This window comes from Neovison vison, chromosome 13 (genome assembly GCF_020171115.1).
Source record: "Neovison vison isolate M4711 chromosome 13, ASM_NN_V1, whole genome shotgun sequence".
Lineage (NCBI taxonomy): Eukaryota > Metazoa > Chordata > Mammalia > Carnivora > Mustelidae > Neogale > Neogale vison.
This window is the reverse complement of record NC_058103.1, coordinates 46,645,589-46,669,252: the sequence shown is the minus strand read 5'-3', so window position 1 is coordinate 46,669,252 and position 23,664 is coordinate 46,645,589. Positions and strand designations below refer to the sequence as shown.

General features: G+C 33.8%; 1 protein-coding gene across 1 annotated transcript in view; it reads left to right on the top strand.

The window, feature by feature from the left end:
* The window catches only part of GPR137C (G protein-coupled receptor 137C), a 63,527-nt gene extending 39,928 nt beyond the window's left edge, over positions 1–23,599 (top strand). Inside the window, exons 4-7 of the mRNA XM_044229545.1 lie at positions 17,497–17,646; positions 19,375–19,500; positions 19,683–19,801; positions 20,770–23,599. Of these exons, the coding sequence (XP_044085480.1) occupies positions 17,497–17,646; positions 19,375–19,500; positions 19,683–19,801; positions 20,770–20,947 (573 nt within the window). The 3' untranslated portion in view covers positions 20,948–23,599. The remainder of the gene's footprint in view (positions 1–17,496; positions 17,647–19,374; positions 19,501–19,682; positions 19,802–20,769) is intronic.
* Positions 23,600–23,664: the final 65 nt, after the last annotated feature.

Here is a 23,664-nt window from a genome sequence, read left to right as displayed (position 1 = left end):
GCCTTGCTTCTGCCTTTCCTTATACTTTGGATCAGCAAACAGAGGCCAACGCTAAGCTATTAACAGAGAACCACAGAAGCTTCTACTGCTGATTGACAATGTGGTTGAGCAGTGAGTCAGTCATCACAGTGTGTATGTGTCACTGGGTGTATGGGTATAAATGTGTGGATTTGGGTGTGTGATTTATATATATACACAAGCTTGCCCTAATCTGGCATCATTATCTATTCACTGAAGATAAGTAAGATAGTGTCTTAAACAGTTCTCTGAAATATAGTTAGATTTCTATATTGTTGTCATTTTTCATATAACCCTAGTAAAAGTTAAATGTATGGTAATCAACTTGTCCTTTAAGTTTAGGTAGAGACTTTAATTTTAGTTTTTAAACATGTATCAGTATAATGCAGGATAAATACAGAAATAGAAATAAAAATATATATACATAAAGAGAGAGAGAGAGACTTTCAAACCTACTAATCTTACCTGGAAAATAATTGTATCTGATTTCTATCCTAAAAAGTTCCCAAAATGTAAATGTTTTTGCTAATTCTGGCTTCAGTTTAGTGTTAAAAATGATAATGTCACCACTGTAGTATATAATCTTGTGGTGTATCAACAGCATCCTCACTTAATGTAATAATATCACTGTAAAATTCATACCTTGTGCTTTTCTAGTGATAAAGCATAAATAGATGTGACTGAATTTAAAAGCCTTCTTTTCTGCATATCTAACAACTTTTAAAGTTTGGATTATTTGCTTTGAAATAGATATTTCTCCAAATACAGTAAAGTTGCCAAACTGAGTGGAAAATCTCATCTGATAACTCCTCCAGAATTATTTCAAACATCTTCCCCTAACTATCATATGAAAGGTGTTCACTTTATTATTATTATTATTATTATTTTAGAATTCTTACATTTAAAAGGTGCATGGATACAGAATTCTCTAAGAACACTATAGAGAGACATGCTTAAATACAGGCCTTTACGGGTAAACATAATATATTAGATTATTTGTATTACATTGTACAGTTATATAGTTTTTGGTCTTCCTAACTAGGTTATAAACATTTATTCAAAGAGTACATCATCTTGCTTTCATGTTCTCCTTGTAAAATCACTAGGCCCATTTTTATTTTTTTTACTTCTGCACAGGAATAGCCATTTCTTTTATTCAGTCAACAAATAGAGGCTGAACATCTATCTCTGCCACTTTCAAACTGACTCTGCTTCCTACCAGCTCTGAGAGCATTTTCTTAAAGCTCAGACGTTGGTCTTCTGTTTTTCTGTTTATTCTTCTCTCCTTCTTCTACATATTCAGTGAGAATGAGATCTTCCATGATTTGTTTCAACTCAGTCTTACCCACCTTGTTTCTAAGTGGCACACAACATTCTTTCCTGTCTCTATATTCTTAGGCTGTTTTATTTTCCAGGAACATCTCTCTCCTACTCTGTGTTCTATAATCTGTTTGATTATACCAAATTTTGAAGGCATCTTACCAAACTTTGAAGGCATAATTCTAGTGTTTTCCCTTTTTATGGACTTAATTTGATTCCTTCTCCTTCACTTCGAGAATAAAATTCAGAAACAACTATCTGGACTCTCTTCTTTAAAAAGCTTTTATTCCTTTAGCAGCTAGGACAGTGCTGTGTATTAGTTCCCTTTTTCAAAAAAATAGCAACTCTAATTTGGTTTTTAAATATTAGTTATTGCCAATTTAAATAGTTTATTTCTGCACTTTCATTTTTCTATTTTCTTACATAATTAAGGTTTTTACTTTTTTCTTTGTCTATGTTCTTACATAGATACATGATTTATTGTTTTGTAAATAAGATATTTAGAGCGATATGTTTTCTCAAGTACTGCTTTGGCAGCTTCCATAATCTTGTTATATTGTACCAACATTCTTATTTAACAAAAACAAAGGAAATTTTCTGTTTCAATTTCAGTGATGTCTCCAACATTACATACATATATATCAATGTGAATTAGATATTATCTTTAGAGATAGGTCTTCCTCCAGCTTATTTTGGTAGAAAGCCTAAAATTCAGACACCTGTCCTATTCAGGTCCCCTGACTTCCATGAGAAGTTACCAGTTTTACCCTCTGCTTGACTGTCTAGGCATATGAATCTGGCCTAATAAACAATATAGAATTTCTGTACTCCAGGTTCTTGAAATAAACTCTCAACTGTTAAATTCAAAAGCTTAATTACCAGAAAGATTACCTGAAGAGATGTGTAGTCTTTCCATCTCCCTATCTATTCTATATTTTATCTTTAGCCCAGTTCAGATGTTTTGTACTCAGACTACATTGTTCCATGGGTGGAATTGTCTGTTCTGACCTATACTGTGACATCATGCTTTGGCCTATATGAAGAAATATATAAGAAACATTTATCTTAAAATTTTCTATTGTATAATGTTCTTAAGGATATTGTCTACATAGTGTTCTGGAGAAAATATCTTTTTCTCCAGTTCAGTACCAGGTAAAACAGTATTGATTAAATCCTTCTTTTCTCTGACCACTATGCTATTCAGAGGCAAATATGTGGCTTATCTCTACCTCAATCATAGATGACCTTATGATATCTACTTTGGGTTCTGGCTCTACCACTACTTTTACTTCACTGTCTTATTCCCCAGCACCACCACATACATGTACATTCCTGTGTATTTTTAATTTTGTGTGCATCTCTGTAACTACTTCAAATTCTCTTTTGCAATGAGAGTGGCATAAATAAAAAATGGTATTGGATATACTTTTGGATATGTTTATCTTTTTTCAGATATATCAATTTTTAATTAATTTGGAAAGACCTTAGTGAAAGACAGTGAATGTACCATAGTGATTAAGAGCTGGAAACCTGAGGGGCGCCTGGGTGGCTCAGTGGGGTAAAGCCTCTGCCTTCGGCTCAGGTCATGGTCCCAGGGTCCTGGGATCAAGTCGCACATCGGGCTTTCTGCCCAGCAGGGAGCCTGCTTCCCTTCCTCTCTCTCTGCCTGCCTCGCTGCCTACTTGTGATCTCTCTCTGTCAAATAAATAAATAAAATCTTAAAAAAAAAAAAAAAAAAAAAGAGCTGAAAACCTGAGAACAAAGATGTAAGGCCATAAATCCCATCTTCTGTTTACTGGCTATATGGCACTGGACAAGTAACAGCATCTCTAAGCTTCAGTCCCCTGACCTGTTAAATGGGAATAATGATAGTGTTGCTCATATGGGTCATTATTAGGGCAAGGTAATACCTTGTAAGGTGGTTATAAGAACTAAATGAAATTTTATATAAAGTGCTTAGTATACTGCCTAGCACTTGAGAAGTGCTTTTAAATGTTAGCTATTAAGATCCTAACATGTACTAAGGGATAATATAGTTTTAGTTTCAAGAAGTAAATGTAGTTTCAGGAAGTTCTTGAATTCTTGAAATTGTTGGCAAAATTTATCTGGAAGGGGGTCCTATACATGTAATCAAATTCTCAAAAGGAACAGTGATTCAAAGAAGAGTAAGAATCATTGAAGAAGTGAATTTCTCTTTTTAATATTTTATTTAAATATTTTATTTTAATTTTACATGATTCCACCTTATTTATGTACCATTCCACACAGCTTTTAATAAGAGTTAAAGTCTCTAATAGGTTACATTTCATCTAATATTTAACTAGCTTCCCTTCAAAATTCGTAGATCAAATATTGTCGAAATCATGTAATGGCATTTTTAATCATAGACATATTTTGTTCTGAAATCTCTTATATCTTTTATTACAATCTCTATTTCCTTTTATTTGCATTTTCATGGTAGATGATGCTGTCTTAACTTATTATTTATTGCTAACATTTCAAGTGTGTCTCATTAACTTAAAATACAGAGCTGTTGAGGTTTTAACAAATCCTTTATATGGTAAACAAAAAGTTTATATTTATTGACATAATTGTGTGTTAGTATTGGTCTTTTCTCCCATTGGTTTTTTTTATTGCTGTTTGCTTTGCCTTCATTTCTATGATTTCTGTGGTATGTTCGAATTTATTTAATTTTTACCAGAATTATAACATAACTTTTAACTTTAAAAGGCATACTGATGGGGCTCTTGGGTGGCACAGTTGGTTTAGTGTCCAACTCTTGGTTTCACTGCAGACTGTGATCTAAAGGTCATGAGACTGAGCTCCACACTGGGCTCCAGGCTCCAGCCTCCAGCCTCCGTGCTCTGTGCTCCAGGCTCTGGCTCTGGGCTCAAGGCTTAAGACTTTCTCCCTCTCCATCTGCCCTTCCCCCCAGCTTGCACTTGCACTCACTCTGTCTCTCAAATAAACAAATTTTAATTATTTTTAATTAATTAATTTATTTATTTGACACAGAGAGAGATCACAAGTAGGCAGAGAGGCAAGCAGAAACAGAGATGGGGGAAGAAGGCTCCCTGCTGAGCAGGGACCCTGATGCGGGGCTCAATCCCAGGACCCTGAGATCATGACCTGAGCAGAAGGTAGAGTCTTAACCCACTGAACCACGCAGGTGCCCCAAATCTTTAAAAAATATAAATAAAATGCATGCTGATAAGAGGGTTTTTATTCTAGTATTCCCTTCCATTTCAGAAAAAAAGAGAATATTTATAAGAATGTAGAAGGTATATCATTTGTAATGGATAAAATAACTTTATCAGCACAAAAAGTTTAAACCAATGTTGATGCTTAGTCCCTGTAATGATAGGTTGGGATTATCTGTATAAAGGACCACTCAAATTCATGGTGAAAATAAAAGTTAAACTTTTAGGTTTATCTTTTTGGTCAGGGACATGCCCAATTTTATATTTAGGTAAGAGTATAAAAGGAATCATTGTCTGATACTTAGTATTAGATCAGCTTGTCTCCTAGCCCAGTCAACCATTTGCAAATAATGCATTCTCTCTCTCTCCTGAATTCCTGTTTTAATTACTATGTAAACCTTTGTATCCAATGTTCACTCAACCCTTTATCCATATCAATTTAATGTATTGGAATGGGAAACAGCATCAGCATTTTGCAGAGACACAGTAATATTCAATTTTACTGATATTTCTGATCTTACATGCAGACAAGGTGATCCTATAAAACCCAGGAAGTGGCTTATGATAATTTAAGCCATAATTGAAGAAATAGGCTAAAATACTATCGGTGTCTCTCTTCCACCTCCCCAAAATACGATTTAACCAGAATTTGGAAAGGATGCTGCTAGAGAAATAGAGGCTGCACCATCCTCTATAATGGTATGATTACCACTTTCCTGATATTTTGCTTTAATTTCTCTCCTGAATTATGAGGCTTTACTCTATCCGTCTTAAGTTGTGGCACTTCTTTACTTTGCTGCCTTCATTACTCCAGTACTTATACCCCAAGTCTTACTTCTTATTCTGTTGCTGAGTAGATCCACCACACACTTGTCCCATTTTTAAGAATCCATAGGAGGCAGAAATCTAATTTGTCTCTGCAGCATGAAACTATTTTTGAAACTGTTTAGATCTTATTATTATCAAAATTCTGTTGACCCTTGAACAATAGAGGGATTAGGGGCACTGATTCCCACATAAAACCTACGTATGACAGTGTGCCTGTGGCTGACTCTTGATTTTGGCTCAAGTCATTATCTCAGGGCCCTGGATCAAGCCCTGTGTTGGGACTCTGTGCTCAGTGGGGAGTCTGCTTGAGATTTCTCTCTCACTCTCCCTTTACCCCTTTCCTCCACTCATATGCGCGCGCTCTCTCTCTCTCCCTCTCTCTGTCATAAATAAATAAATCCTTTAAAAAAAAATTCACATGTAACTTTTGAATCCCCCAAAACTTCTTCTAATGCCTTTGTTTCTTTTTAAGTATAGGTGACACACTGACTCCCCCAAAATTTACTAATAGCCTACTGTTGACTAATATAAACAGTCTATTAACACATACTTTATTTGTATATTATATGTATTAATATACTGTTTTCTTATAATAAAGTAAACTAGAGGAAAGAAAATGTTATTAAGAAGATCATAAGTAAGGGGTGCCTAGGTGGCTCAGTTGGTTAAATGTCTGCCTTCAGCTCAGGTTATGATCCTGGGGTCCTGGGATCAAGCCTGTTTCTCCCATTCCCTCTGACTCTGCCCCCTGCTTGTCCTCTCACTCATGCTCTCTCTCTGTCAAATGAATAAATAAAAAGATCTTTTAAGAAAATCATAAGGAAGAGAAAATACATTTACAATACTGAGTTTAAAACAAAAAAAAAAAAACCTGTATATAAGTGGGACACATGCAGTTCAAATCTGTTGTTAAAGGATTAACTGTATATTTTTTAATTTACTAATTGTCATTACTTTGTTTTCTTATCATTGATGTTTAGTTTGGCATTTTTGCTATTACTTTTTCTCTTATTGTTGCTTAGTTTGGCATTGTAATTCCAAGTGGAAATAGCATTTGCGAGATTGTTTCAAAAAATATATGTAGGATTCTGCTTCTGGTAATGGTTGAGTAGCTTCTCTTGGACAAAATATCCACAGATAGCAATGATAAATTCTGGACAAAATATAAAAAACACTGAAGACACTGGAGATCGACTACTTAGAAGAAGGAAATGGCATTGAGTAAGTTTCCTGTTTTTTACAGCTTCTAGCCTGAGGGAAGTTCTCATCCATGGGGCAGTCAAAAATTGAAGAGAAAACCTCTGTTTTACTTGCTTGAAGAATCAGAAGACAAAATTCAAGTAACTACCACAGATGGAAATTGTGGGAAATATCAAGAAGAGGACACCCAGGTAGAGGAAGCTACAAATTCTGATGACAAATTCTGCCAAGTTTTTATCTGCTACCTGAATTACATATGAGCAGGACAGTACTCAAGCATCAAAGTTAAGGATATTTCAGCTGCCATCCACGCTTACATGGTTTGGGATTTGAGTCTAGCCGAGTTAATTTTTGCTTAAAAAAACAAACAAAAAAACACTTTTCAGAAGAATATAACTGAATCCAGACTCTCTAAAACATGTCATTTGCAAGATCCAAAAAACAGTCCAAGGTTACTGGCTATATGAAGAAACTGGAAAAATACAACTCATACTCTCAAAGCAAAAAGCAATCATTGGAAGCAATTCCCCCTTCCAGATGACTTAGATGTTGGCTATATCAGACAAAGATTTTCTCATATGCTCAAGTATGCTTAAGGAAAATATACTTTGATAAATAAATAGGAAATCTCAGGAGAAAATAGGAACTATAAAAATAAATTCTAGAATTAAAAAATACAATATTTAAAATTAAAAAGTCACCAGTTGGGTGACTTAACAGCAAATAGGAGAGGAAAGAAGAAAAAGTTATTGAACTTAAATCAACAGAAATTATCCAATTTGAAGAATAGAGGAGGGTGAGGGGAAAGAAGATAATAAAATGAACACAATCTCAGGACCTAAGTAAGTATAAGTGGAATCCCCAAAGGAAAAGAGAGAGAAAATGAGGTTGGAAAAAAATATTTGAAGAAATAATGAGTGAAATTTTCCAATTTTGATGAAAGACATAAATTTACAGTTTCATGAAGCTCAGCAACCCCAATTAGGATAAAGAAAGTCTCACCTATATTCCTTATAATCAAAGTTCTTAAAACCAAAAATAAAAAGGAAGTCTTCAAAGCAGAGAAAAAATGACACCTACATAAAGGAACATTGATTCAAAAGATAAATCACTTATCCAAAATAAAGGAGACCAGAAGACATGGAAACATCTTTAACATGCTGAAGGAAAAAATGTGGTCAAGTCTGAAATCTGTATCAAATCAAACTATAAAGAATATAAAGAATGATGAAAAAATAAAAATATCTTCTAATAGAACTAAGAGGGTTAGTTACCAGGAGACCTGTATTATAAGAAATGTTAAGAAAATTCTACAGACTGAAGGGAAATAAAGTCAGCTTGAATTTCATCTCTTCAGGAAGGAATGAAGAATACAAGAAATAGTAAATATGTGGGTAAATATAATTTCTTAATTTCTAAAAAAGAAATATGACTGTGCAAAGCAAAATTTATAATGAGAGGTTTATATATGTACATATATAATTCTCTATAATAGTATATAACAACACATAGCAACTATAGCTTAAAGGACAGGGGATAAATGTATCCATATGGTTACAAAGTCCTTACATTTTAGTTTAAGTGGTATGATATTAACTTTACTTAGACCATGAAAAGTTGAGGATATATATTATAATTTCTAGAGTAGTTGTTCTCAGACTTTTTAGTCTCAAGACTCCATTACAACCCTGAGAATTATTGAGAACTCCAAAGAGCTATTGTTTATATAGATTATATCTACTTATATATTCATTATTAGAAATAAAAATTGAGAAAATCTAAAAATATTCGTTTATGAATTAATTTAAAATAACAATAATAAATCCATTGTGTTAACATGTTTTTATGAAAAATAACTGTGTTTTCCAAAACAAAAATAAATTAGAAGATCAACATTGCTTTACCTTTTGTAAATCTCTTAAATTTCTAATTTAATGGAAGACAGGTAGATTTTCATGTTTGCTTCTGCATTCAGTCTGTTGTGGTATGTCATTTAGGTTGAAGTATATGAAGAAAATCCTCACACATATATGTAGTTGAAAAATGGAAGAGAATTTTAATAACCTTTTCAAATGATTGTGGATATTCTTCTCTAATACTACACCAAACATCTGAAGTGGAGGTTTCTTAAAGGTTAGTTGCCATGTGGAATCTAAAACCATATTAGTGGACTTTCTGTACTACCATTGGTCTATCTTGCACTTTGAATGATTGTGTAACATCATGCATGGATCATTGAAAGAAGAGTGCTCATAGATCTTCAAAATGATGATTCATTTCATTGGACAATATTCAAAATCACCTTAATATTACCTCCAATTCCATCAGAAAAGTTTTAAAGTTTTCAGAAGCCGCCATGCCAGTCTTACCACGAACAAAAGTGCTTACAAGTTTTCAAAAATTCTAATTTTAGTTTGAAAATTTATATTTCACTGTTGGCAATAGTGTTGGGTATTTTCCTTGAAGTGAAAGGCTCATTTCATTTATTTTCAAAAGAATGTATACCCGACAACCAAGTCTGAGAAACCATCGTTTGTCTTCCATAGTTGTTTGTTAAGTCAAAAATGGTGTTCTGTGAGAAAAGTGGCTACTTCTGCTCAAAAGTCAAACAACCACATAAGTGCTTTGACTCAAGACAACCACTATACTTCAGCATGCAGGAGAATTGCTTTAAATAGCTTATCTAATCACACAGAGTATTAAATAGACACATACTCTAGGGTTGGTGACTAATAAATATTTTCACTGCTTCAGGGACATTCTTAAGTGAAACTGACTTCCTTTTTTAATTGGGAACGCATGTCAGTAAAGAATACGATACAGTTTGGGCCACTGATTTGATTTGTGCTAAGGCCCAGACATTTTATTTACCATTGCTTTTGTACCATTAGTGAACATGTCAACACAGTTGACCTGCAATAAACAATCAGAAGAGTTTTCAACACTTTGGATATTTCAGCCACTTGTGTTTCTTCTCAGACATTGGATAAAAGAATATCTCCCTGGATGATTAACTGGGGCTGACACCAGACAAATAGAAACAAAATTAGTCTTGTTAAATCAGGTTCATTTATTTGTAAGACAAAAATATAAATCTGTAGACAAGATATTAAACCACTCCTTGTTTTCAGTTAAATCTTTAAATCAATGGGTTTCTGTATTATTGGAAAAGGCAATGCCATAATTTCTTGAATGGACTTCCCATCCAGTAGGCATTCAGCAATGTCAACTCTATTAAGACTTTACTGGTTTCTCAGCTACCATGTGTGGTTTCTCAGCCAATGGATAGCGAATGCCATATATTAGAGCAATATAATAGTGTAGTCTGTGAAATGCTTGAATGGCTTTTTCATTCCTAGTTTGGAAAGTTATAAAAACAATTTTTGTTATTTAAAGTGCTCACAATGCCTGCATTTAAAATTTTCAGTTCCTTTTGCTTTTAAACTCTGATCGACTGGTCTCAAAATGATGCTGCAGCCTCACTGGGCCATAATACTATTCAAAAAGCTTCTCTCATAGAAGATACAATAAGGTAAATTATCCAATGTTGATAATTGAAAGATAGTCTTCATCACATTTTATTTGATAAAACAAGTCAGTTTCTTCCCGTTCCTTTGAGATAGATTCTTTTCATTATTGAGTCAGAGAATTCTAATCACTTTCATCTTTCTCAGCATCTTAGAGGTAAACAGGGTCATTGTGTGTTGAGAAATATTTTTTTCTTGTGGCAAAATATACATAACATAAAAGTTACCATTGTACTCATTTTTAAGTGTACAGTTCAGTGGCATTCAATAGGTTCATATTATTATACAACCATCACCACCATCTATCTCCAGAACATTTCATTACCCCATACTGAAACTCTTATCCATTAAAAAATAATTCCCCATTCTTAAGTCAATAATCCATTCTTAACTATGAAAAAATATGTTTTCACTTTAGAGTAAAATGTGATTAATTTTTAAAATGCATTTAATATCAAATTTTAAATTTTTTTTAAAGATATTATTTATTTGACAGAGGCAGCCAGAGAGGGAGCAGCAGGCAAGGGGAAAAGCAGGCTTCCCGCTGAGCAGGAAGCCTGAGGCAGGGCTCAATCCCAGAATTCTGGGATCACAACCTGAGCCAAAGGCAGACGCTCAAGGCCTGAGCCACCCAGGTGCCCCAAATTTTAAATTTTTTAAAGCTCTTAAATATTATAAAACAAATCTATCAGGAATACCTATTCCTGATATTTCCACGGAGATACAAGATTTCAAAATAACTACACATTGGATGATAATAAGGTTTCAGCAGATATGACAGGTATAACCAAAGAAAACTAGTAAGAGCCCAGTAAAAGTAAGAGAACACGCTGAGTTCATCTCTGAAAGTGCACATATTTATACCTTAATTCTATTATAACAGGAATTCTAGAAAACACAAGAATACACATGTACACAAAATGTTGACATCACTTATCAGGTAGCCTGCTGTGTGTTCTAAAAAGAATTAGAGTACAATAGGTAAATAACATCTCAGTATTTTTAATCATATTGATTTTAATCTTAAGGTCACTGGAACACACTTTTTAAGAACTGCTGCCCTAGAGCAACCACTTAAAGCAAAACAAAACAAACAAACAAAAACTAGTGAAGTATAGTTAAAAATCCAATAGGTAAGTTAAAATGGAATTCTTAAAAATATTCAATTAACACAAAAGAACACAAGAAGTAAGAGACAGAGGAAAAACAACACCAACAACAAAACACAAGAGGGACAAACAGAAAACAAACAGTAAAATGTAAAATCTAAATCCAAACATATAACTAGTTGTATTCAATAAATACACTCCCATTAAAAAGTAGAGACTGGGCGCCTAGGTGGCTCAGTGGGTTAAAGCCTCTGCCTTTGGCTCAGGTCATGATCTCAGGGTCTTGGGATTGAGCCTCACATCGGGCTCTCTGCTCGGCAGGGAGCCTGCTTCCTCTTCTCTCTGCCTGTCTCTCTGCCTACTTGTGATCTCTGTCAAATAAATAAATAAAATCTTAAAAAAAAAAAATCTGAACAGTACTATCAACACCCTTAAGCTAATTGACTCTCACTAACTGGAGAACACACATTTCTTCCACTTTAGCATGGAAATGGTCATCAACATAAAAGAAATCACAAAGGAAATTAGAAAATATTTCACATAGGGATGCCTGTATGGCTCATTGGTTAAGCATCTGCCTTTGGCTTGGGTCATGATCCCAGAGTCCTGGACTCAAGTCCTGCACTAGGCTTCTTACTCAGCAGGGAGCCTGCTTCTCCCTCTTTGCAACTCCCACTGTTTGTGCTCTATCTCTGACAAATAAGTAAAATCTTTAAAAAAAAAAAAAAGAAAGAAAGAAAGAAAAGATTTCATATAGGATAATAAAATATAATACACCAAAAATTGTAGGATGCTGCTAAAATAGTGCTTGAGAGAAAAATATAACTTTAAATACTATATATTAGAATAGAAGAAATATATAAAATTGTGACCTAAGATTTCACTGTAGAAACAAGCTAAAATAGTGCTTGAGAGAAAAATATAACTTTAAATACTATATATTAGAATAGAAGAAATATATAAAATTGTGACCTAAGATTTCACTGTAGAAACTTATAGAAGAAATATATAAAATTGTGACCTAAGATTTCACTGTAGAAACTATGAGGGGAAACTAGGAAATTTTTTAAAAAGAGAGAGAGACAAAATAAGTGGAAGGACTGCAATAGTAAAGATAATAGAAATAAGTGAATCAGAAAATTAACAATAAAGAAATTAAAGCCAGAAGTTAATTCTGTGAATATATAAAAAAAATCATGTACAGAAAAAAGCAGAGTGAAAACACAAACTGCCAATACCATGAATGAAAGAGGAAATATCACTATAGATCTTACTAGGCATTAAAAGAAAAATGAAGGAATGTTATGAACAACCCTTTGTGGGTAAATCTGACAACTTAGAGGAAATGGAAAATTACTTTAAAAATACAACTTAACAAATTGTTTGAAGACAAAATATAAAATCTGAATAGCCCTTAAATTTCTTAAGGAAATCTAAGTTGCTATCAGAAATTTCCCTCAAAGTAAACTCTAGGGCTAGATGGTTTCACTGGTTAATTTTATCAAATATTAAAAAAAAATAATAGCAATATTAAACAAATTCTTTTGAAAATAGAGAAGGAAGGAACATTTCCCAACATACATGATGAGGACAGCATTACTGATACCAAAACTTGACAAAGATATACAAAACAAATAAAAATTACAAACTATTGTCCCTTATACTTAAAGAAGCAGAATCTCAGCATAAAAAGAATAATAAATCATGACCAAGTAGAATTTATCACAGGAATGCAGCACTGACTTAACATTTAAAAACCAATCAATTTAATTCACTACATTAAGAAAACAAGGAGAAAAAAATAATAAATTGAATAGATGTAGAAAAAGCATTTGACAAAATTTAGCACCCTCCATGTGATGAAAATATTTTATATCTGCATTATTCAGTATTGTAACAAGCCATATGTAACTACTGAGCATTTGAAATGTTGCTATTGTGAAAGAGGAGTTGATAATTTAATTTAATTTTTAATTTTTTTAGTTAAATTCAATTAATTAACATATAATATATTATTAGCTTTTAGAGGTAGAGTTCAGTGATTCATCAAATGCATATAACACCCAGTGCTCATTATATCACATGCCTTCCTTGACACCCATCATGCAGTTACCCCATCTCCCCCACCCATCTCCGCTCCAGCCACTCTTGGTATGTTCCCTATAGTTAAGAGTCCCTTACAGGAAGTGCCTGGGTGGCTCAGTCAGTTAAGTATCTGCCTTTGGCTCAGGTTCTGATCTCAAGATCCTGATGAGATCAGAACCTGATCAAGCCCTATGTCAGACTTCCTGCTTGGTGGGCTCTCTGGTTCTCCCACTCCCCTCTCTGCCCCTTCTTGCCCCTCATGTGTGTGTGTGTGTTCTCTCTCTCAAGTAAATAAATAATTTAATTTAATTTAATTTAATTTAATTTAAATGTAAATACTCACATGAAGCTAAAGGCTATTATACTGAACAATGCAGAAAGAAACCCTGAAAAAACAGGGACTTACACTACATGGCTTTGAAATTTAGTATAAAGCTACAATAATTAAGACTGTGTGACTAGCATAAAAGAGGCAAACAGATCAATGGAACAGAATAGAAAGCTAGAAATCAATTCACATTTATAAGGTCTTTTGATGTATGACAAAGGTGCTAAAGCAATCCAAAGGGGAGATGGGCTCTTTTCAACAAATGAAGCTGTAAAAACTTCTAAATAAAATAATATCTAAATGAAATAAAATGAACCCCTAAAATCATTTCATACTATACTCATACAAAAAAAATTTTAATGAATCATAGACCTAAATATGAATGAAAAAACTCTAAAGCTTTTAGAAGTAAACACAGAAAAACATCTTTATAATTTGGGAGTAAGCAAAGATCTCTTAGGTCATAGAAAGTATTCAGAAGGAATAAATTGATAGATTAAGCTTAATTAAAAGTTCAAATTTCTCATTCAAAAAAAGACTAAGAAAATGCAAAGGCAAAGCACAGACTTCAAGATAATATTTGCAATACATATTTCTGACAAGGTACTCGTTTCCAGCACGTATAGAGATCTCCTACAACTCAAAAAAAAAAAAAAAAAAAAGATAACCCAATTTAGAAGTGGTCAAAGATATGACTAGATTTTTCACAAAGAAGATATACAAATGGCCAATAAGTCATTGGGGAAATGCAAATTAAAACCAAAATGAGATACAACTATACATCTACCAGCATGGCTAAAATTAGAAAGCTTGAAAAACCCTGTTGTTCTCTAGGATGTGGAGCACTGGAACTCTCGTACTTTGTTGGAAGTGTAAAAGTGTACCTCCATCTTGGAAAAAGATTTGGAAGTTTCTTATACAGCTGAACTTATACCTACCATATGATCCAGTAATTCCATTTTTAGGTATTTACCACAAAGAAGTGAAAGGACATGTCCACAAAACAACTTGTATAAGAATGTTTGTAGAAACTGTGCATCAACAGATGAAACTCTCATATAAACAATTTCATATAAGCAGTAGAATTAGTGTGGTCAACTGTCCTGGTTTCTCTGCGGCTGAGAAGTTTTCTGGAATGTGGGACTTTCTTGAGCAAACCAGGAGGAGTTGGTCATTCTAATCAACCACCTGAGCAATACAAAGACCAAACTACTGAAACATCCAACAACATACATGAAGCAGAAAACATTAAGCTGACTGAATGAAACCTACAAAAGAGTTCATATTCAATGGTCCCATTTATTTGAAGTTCAGAACTGAGTTATAAAAACAGAAGCAGGAGAGTATATGCCTTTGAGGGTTTGGCTGATGGGAAAGAGGTATGAGGAACTTTCTGGTGTGATGGCAATGTTCTCTATTTTGGGAGAAATTTGGGTTATATTGGTGTATGTGCATTTGTCAAAACTCAGTGAATGATAAGTTGAAATTTCTGTATACCTGCATTTAAAAATACCTGTAAACAAAATTGAACTATAGTCAATGATATACATAGCAATATATTAATAACAGGCATCCTGGAGTGAGGTGTAACTCTTCCTTCCTTGTCTGGTATGGAATTTCCAAAAAAGTGCAGGGATAGAGGAAAGGAAAATAAGACCTTGAGGACTGCTCCTGAGTGGAATTGTATGTTACAACTCTATCCATTTTAGGAAGATTTTCTTTAGCTTTTGACAACAGCTTCCATGTTGCAGAATCCTTTTTTACTTTGTTTTGTTTTGTAATTCTGTGTTTTGCAGGAAGAATCTTCTTTTGTTTTCTAAATTAGTAGGCTTCTTTCATTGTTATATGTATGTAATTTGTCTGTAATCTTGTTTTATTAATTACCTCAGTGTTACTGATTCTTTGCTCTTTTCTAGCAATCTTTTTTTTTTCTTAGTTTTTATAGTACTTATAAGTATAAGCAGAATCTCTCTATATTATGTCTGGGATCAAGGCCATTTAGTGGTCATTTTATTCCTCTGTAAATTTACTTATGATTATTTTAAAGAATGGTAATGCTTACAGCATTCTAAGTTTGTGTTACTCAGTGTTTCTTTAATAATACAATACTTCTAAAATTGGATCTGGATTGGTTTTAGATTAGCTTTTTTAGTAATAGTTTTTGGGGGGATTCACAATTTTTGTGAATTGTGACATAGAAAATTTTAGACTTGACTTTAGAGAATTTTAATCTTGCTAGGGTTTTATTTATTTTCACACACACTTTTTGTTATGGTAGTGACTAAGATTAAAAAGGTACTCTGAACATCTTTCAAGGTATCTTTTATCTTTTAGTTCTCCTTCTTCTCATACGCCCCTAAAATGTGTTGTTCTTATAAAGAAGTAAGTTACAATAATGGTTCTCAATCCTATCAAACCCAGCACACCCCTCTGATAAGTATTTTTAATAAACTCTTTCTATCCTGCAATTAACAATTTATTAATCTGCCTACACACATAACTTCAAAAATTCAACATAATTGCCCTGGGTATAAAGAGGAAATAAAAGGAAAGCAATTGACCAATATTTCATTATGTAAATTTGGGGGCATGATGTCAGATGCTTGTTATCTGTACACAGAAACTGAATGGGACAGCTAAAAACACAGACTGTTACAGGGTATTGTGTTAGTGACTTACATACCACACACAGTATTGCTGTCTGTAACACAATTTTCCAAATTTTGGCCATTCTTGATAAAGTTCTGAACAAAACAAATTACAAATTTCCCTCAGTTTACATGTTATATGTGTGTCTGGAAATGTTGGCATCTATTGAAACTATGCAAACATAAACATTTTTTATATATTAAACAATTGGGTTTTAGCTCAGATCATTATGAACAGGTTTTTCATCTTCATGAATTTCTAAGAGGACCCTGGAAAGTTAGAGAAGGTTAGAGAGGAATTCTCTCATGTGGAGAACTCTCCTGTGAATTGTGGATCATCTAGCCTGCCCTGCCCTTGTGTGCTAAATGTCATCATGTGACAACCAGAACACAAACGTCCAAAACACCACACTGGGTGTTTTTTGCGGTACATCTCTTTGGCAATTGTGTCACTTCTAAGAATAATGTTTTTAATGCATAAGATAAATAGGATTACAAAGGAAACCAATTATATTGAAATATAGACCCCAGGTTAATAATCCCTGTAAAAAGGTGATACTGCATCTTTTTCCAGAATGCACAGTCGAGTTGAGTGTGACTACTAAATTGTGACTAAGTAATAAATTATAAGGTTTCCTATTTGGGGAAACAACAGAAGTCTTGGTATTAAAATATTGTGGATTTGAAAAAGTGCATTTGAGTGCCAACATCATTTTGTTGTCAACATAATGACTTCAATAAGGGACTAACATCAAGTCTTTAATAGAATGAAGCAAATAACATAGGAGCTGTATTTCTATTCTAATTTTGTATCTCATTAGAAATTAAGTGTATGAAATGGAATTTCCTCTATTTCTATTTCTTTTTCTTCTATTTCCTATTCTTTTCTCATTATGACTAAGCTACTTCTCTTAATTAATATCGATTTCACCAATTTATTTATTCACATATTACTTAAGGGAGTAAGGTAATCATGGCAGGACAAAATCTTCCTCCAGCTACCATTGGCCAAGTTGGCAAATAACTTATTTGTATTAATACGGTAGTTTAAACACAAGTTTAGGTTGTGATTTTGGATAGGATAGGAATTGCAAAGGAGGATAACCAAGAGTTTATTCCACCAAGTGCTCACTCAACAAGCTCACCACTGCAAGAGGTGACTCTGTTGAATGTGGATGAACAGCTTGTGACAAATGTGTGGAGTGCTATGATGACGAGTTTTATCTCTTCTAGGGTATGTCTCTGTGCCAGACTGTTGTCGTAGGCTCTGTAGTCATTCTTCTCTACTCTTCGAGAGCTTGTTATAATTTGGTGGTGATCACCATATCTCAGGATACATTAGAAAGTCCATTTAATTATGGCTGGGATAATCTTTCAGATAAGGTAAGTAGCTATCATGTATTGCTAATCTAATAATATAATAATGAAATTAGCATTAACCAAGAGACTATTTTAAGTGTTTGACTTCCAAACATTTACCTCTGGCTATAACAATAACCATACTTAAAGTTTATGCTTAAAATGGATAAGGAAGATGTGGTCCATATATACTATGGAGTATTATGCCTCCATCAGAAAGGATGAATACCCAACTTTTGTAGCAACATGGACAGGACTGGAAGAGATTATGCTGAGTGAAATAAGTCAAGCAGAGAGAGTCAATTATCATATGGTTTCACTTATTTGTGGAGCATAACAAATAGCATGGAGGACAAGGGGTGTTAGGAGAAGGAAATTTGGGTAAATTGGAAGGGGAGGTGAACCATGAGAGACTATGGACTCTGAAAAACAATCTGAGGGGTTTGAAGTGGCGGGGGGGGGGTGGGAGGTTGGGGTACCAGGTGGTGGGTATTATAGAGGGCATGGATTGCATGGAGCATTTGGTGTGGTGAAAAAAATAATGAATACTGTTTTTCTGAAAATAAATTGAAGAAAAAAAAATCCTCATTTACCTGTGTCACTTAAAATCATTCTTCAGAGAGAACTTCTCCCAAAGGAGTATTTTCTTTTCTTTTTGTGGATATACTAATAGGGCCATAAACCTATTTATTGGTCATAACCCTATATTTTACTAATTTTTTCAAGGATAGTGTTTAACTATCTCTAGATAAATTGACTATCTGTCATTAGCTAGTGAATATGGGTATATTTTTAACTTGTTAGGATGAAGTTTATTCTCTCAAACCCAAGACCTACATATAATCTAAATATTTGGTTTGGTTTTAGATATTTAAATAAGGATCTTTTCTGAAAAGCTGGTGTTATCAGTCATGATCATGGGAGAGCATTCATAGTTTCTGGGTGTCCGGGTGTTTGTTCTAGTAATTCCTGGTGCTTTAGCTATCATATTTAACCTCCCAGCTTTCTCCATCCCCCTCCTAAAAGTGCAATTTGACATAGCTTCATGTCATGTCTTTACATTAATATAACTTTGTGCTGAATTTAAAACATTCTGGAATATCATTTTATCGGAATTTCAGTTACCTTTCTAAAGAAAAGGAATTTTCTTCGTTTTTGGTTTGTTTGTTTTTTTTCCTTCCTCAGTAAGGAAATTTTCACCTGTGGTTCCAGCTGGCAGATTCTGTTCACTCCTTTTGCCTCTTCTCTCACCCAACATCTAGCAGAATAAAAGCAAATTCAATATAAAGTTTAGGCCCCAAAGCATTCTCCTTTTTTGCCCCAAAGCATATTTTTAAATAGTCGTGGGGCTGAGCTACTTAACATGTGACATTTCTCTACAGGTGTAACTCAGTAGGTGCTATTAGGTTAGCTATGTAGTAGCTAGAACCAGTCGTCTCTTTTATAACTCTCTTCAGACTGTGGAGTCTAGAAATAAGATCATTTCAACTTACCCATGTACTAAAAATATTTTCACAAACTGATGCATTGAAAAAGTTAATGACTTTTTATTTTATTTAACATCAAAGCATTTTTATGTCCTTTAAAGAACATAAAACCATAAACTATGGAAAATGAATTTAGAGATTTATGTGCCTATAGTTAGTGTGTTTTAACTTACCCTACCTGAAACAGATTAACTGTGGCGGGTGACTGCTTATAAAAAAAAAAAAAAAAAGGTTTAAAAATGGCCCTGTCATACTCTGTTTACAGGCTCATCTAGAAGACATAAGTGGAGAAGAGTATATAGTATTTGGAATGGTCCTCTTTCTGTGGGAACATGTACCAGCATGGTCAGTGGTACTCTTTTTCCGGGCGCAGAGATTAAACCAGAATTTGGTATGATATCATAATATTCCCCAATGCCTCTTCCCCTTATTTTTATAAAAATAATGGAAAGTTTACATCGATTTTCTGGGTTTGGGGGGGGCAAAGCTTAAAACTAAAAAGCATTAAAGATCTCAGCCTCCTTTCTTAGTTGAAAAGAAACATTCATATGCTGTTTAATACTTTGTCCACAGGCACCTGCTGGCATGATAAATAGTCACAATTACAGTTCCAGAGCTTACTTTTTCGACAATCCAAGACGATACGATAGTGATGATGACTTGCCAAGACTGGGAAGTTCAAGAGAAGGAAGGTAGATGTACTGAATTAGTACTGAATAGATTGACAAGAACAAACCTAAGCTTTAACCCAAATAAGAGAAAGGTAGATTGGGTGCCATATGTCAGTAAATAAGATCATTTAACCTGGATCTTAGAGCATTAGGCGTTACACACATAGCGGGACCTATACTGTAAAGAACTGTCATCGGACTCTAAGCCCATATATTACCTTTATTTGGGAAATGCCTCTGTGTGTAAAATGGGACCATCTCATTTCAGGATTCCATGTTGGTTCAAAGCCGGCAGGGGTTGATGAACAGGGAAGGAAAAAGATTAGAGTGATTATGTTTCCTTATTTATAGTGCTATTCAAAACCCACCAAGAAACCCTGGATGAAACTCTCAGGAAGCTTAGTGGCCATAGAAAATCTTGTGTCCTTCTTATTCTAAAACCATTGCAGCTCTGTACCATTAGCTGTGTATCAGGGCAAAGTGAAAACCTAAATGCATACCTCCATAACGCTTTGAGCTTGAGAATAGCATTTTCTGCAATTCTCACTTCACTGAACAAGTTCCTTAACCCTTATTTTTTAGTCTGTTCTTCATCTGTAAAATAGTGGTAACAGTTTATCTGATAAGATTGTTGTGAAGATTAAATAGGGTAGTGCATGTATATACATTATTATATATATACACACACACAAACATGTCCTAAAAAAGAGCCTTGTCCTTAATAAGCACTATATTATTATCTGATAATCAAGTTCTAATTCTGATGTATTTATTCTTTTGTAATATGTGTTATAAAATCAAGGATATTAGATAAAAGTCATTATATTTTATAGAAAGCTATTACGTTATTTGGCAAAAAAACATATTTCAACATATTTGATACTAACTTTTTTTATTATAAAAGTCACCGAATGCTAAAAATGCCAATGTGACCTATATTCTGATCACCATCCTATGGCCTTTTCGCCTTTTTGTTGTTGTTGTTGCAGTTTATCGAATTCGCAAGGTTTGGGCTGGTATGGCACCATGACTGGGTGTGGCAGCAACAGTTACACAGTTTCTCCCCACCTGAATGGACCTGTGACAGATACTGCTCCATTGCTGTTTACTTGTAGCAACTTAGATATGAGCAATCACCATAGCTTGTATGTAACACCACAAAACTGAGAGCATTACCGAGATGTGATTCCGCCATTGTCTTACATGAACGTGTATAATCGATGTGTTTAAATTCCACCTACATAAACATTCCATTATCTGTCGCAACTGAAAACAAAGCCTGGAAATGTGGCTGTGTTCAGCAGAGGACACACCTGTTACTTTTGACTTCATAGCAAAACGAAGTAAAATGGGAAGTGTGGAGTGGGAGAAAAGGATGAGATCTTAAGGCACTTGATGGCTGCAAACACCCTGACTCTGGAACATCACATGCATATTTGCATATTTGCACTTTTATCTTTGTCCTGAAAGAGTACACCGTGGTCCCCAAAGTCACACTCCAGTGTTCACACTAGGATATTACACTGTACACCTAATTAGGAGGCAATTTTCCCATGAAAAATCAAAGCCTGTATATTCAGTGGTGTATTCTATGCAGAATTCTTACCCAATAAAAATTTTACAGTGTGAACAGTGCACAGGATTAAGGCATAACAATGTATCATTCTTTTTTAAAATCTAAAATATATATAATCATTGAAAATAGTTCTTTTAAGCATGATTGTAAAATACCAACTGAAATTATTCAATCATTTTTTTTTAAACGACCATAGTATCCTTTTCAGTGGTGACTGGCAGTGTTCTTTGGAAAGCCACAGGCATTTCTTCAAGAAGAAAGTATACCGGTGAAAATTATGTGGCTATTTTGAGTAGAATTGGTCAAGTGATTATTTTGTATGGTTAAAAGATATCTGTAGTAGTTTAAGCATGATTCTTCAAGAAAGCAATAGTGATTTTTGCATAGGGAGATTTTGGTAGAAACTTCTTGGGACTAAACAAGTTTACAGATGCATTTAAGAATTATCCATAAAATGTACGATTCTAAGTTAAAACATGAGTACATTTTCAAAGCATTGGATTTAGCTGAACAAGATATAGCTGATTGTACCTATTGAATCAGAATTGTCCTCAGGTAAATTAAATCATGATACATTATTGCAGTAAACTCAAGTGCAATACTTCGTAAGACATATAATCCCTCCTTTAGTTTTCCCGTTTTTATGTCTTGTAAATGGGCAAAGCCAGATCAGATTTAATTCAAATTAATTCCAGCACTGAATAAGCAAACTGACGCAAAGGTACTAACTAGGTAAGTTTAACAATATTGAAATACTTCTAGAATTATATTAAAACTGTCTTGAATGTCCTATCCCAAATCTAAAAATATATATATATGGTAGGCTAAGGTAATAAAGGATTTTAAAATGCACTTTCTACCAGTATCTATACAGAAAGAAGTAGATGCTGAATACCTCAAGATGCCAAGGGAACAGGCAACATTGGGAAGTTGTCACAACATGCTTAAGGACGACCAGCTACGTAAAATTGTCTGCTGATCTATTTCTTCAGAACTGAACTAATACAACTGTCCTTTTCTGTCTTCTACTTTGGTTAGAAAGTTATGTTTTATTTGTACTCTTAATATACCTTTCGATGGAAAAAAAAAACAAACACCATTCAGTGTTTTAATAATTGCTTATTTAGTAACTTCTCAAAAGTTTAACAGGAACAAATGAAATTTTTAATACTTTCACTCTTTTGAAAGGCTGGTTCATAGCCAAAGAAATTCCTTCTTTTTATCATACAAAATGACTTTGAACTCAATCAGAAGCATAAACCTATAGGTATGTTACTTTGGGTTTGTTTATACGTTCTCTTGTTGTAACCAAATTCTTTAAAAATGTATAATACAGAAGTTAACCTTAGTATTTACATGACAACGTAATATGCACTTAACGGAGTATATTTTGAGGACAACTTCAGTTACTACATTTCTTTCCAGAAACTCTTTATTTTCCTAATAATGTTGGGTGTCTACCTAGAACTATCTGAAAAGATATGTTATCTCTGTGACTCCTTGGGGTTCAGAGTAAATAAGGTACATTTTTTCTAAGGTCTCCCTAGGTAGTTTTCCTATTTGACCAGATAAGCAAAGATTACTTTAAAAAAAAAAAAAATCCAGGTAAAATATCTTGGTTCTTTCAGCTGCATTTGTGGATTCTTCCAAATTTCAGATTTGTATATTTCTTCTTATCCCTAACTAGGGTACCTGAATTCTTACATTTGTCTCCTTATATACATCTCCCATAATACATCACCAAAGACAAAGAAAGATAAGCTTCTGGCCCAATATTTGCTTAAAAATTCCAAAGCACTAGGAGCACTTTAAGTTTGGTCTCGAAAGAAGGAGTTGATGAAATCAAAGGGCTACCGATTCCCTGCTCATCCTGCACTGAAGCACATGATGACAATTTCAGACCTTTTTCGGTTAATTAGAATGGTGAATTTCATTGCTTAAGTGTGTAATTCTACAGTGATTAGCAGTACTTGTTTTTATTGTTTCATTTGGGTGGTCATTAATTTTGAGACTCTTACCACTCATTATAGCTGGTTGTAGTTTTATGAAAGATGTAATTTATAGTTAAAGTGGCTTTTTTATGCATAGCTGCCTTTTTTATTGTTTAACAGTGTTTCTCAGCTATACAGTCAGTTTCAAACTGGTCATAAAAGTATAGCTGTGGCCAATGAATGTATTTATTTGTTGTTTCACTAAATGGTAACAAAACACTACTGTTAAAAATAAAAGTGTTTGTGCTTTTATTTGGTGCTCTGGTTTGCTTAAAATGTATCCATTGACAACCCTGAGTTTCTAGCATACCCAGGGA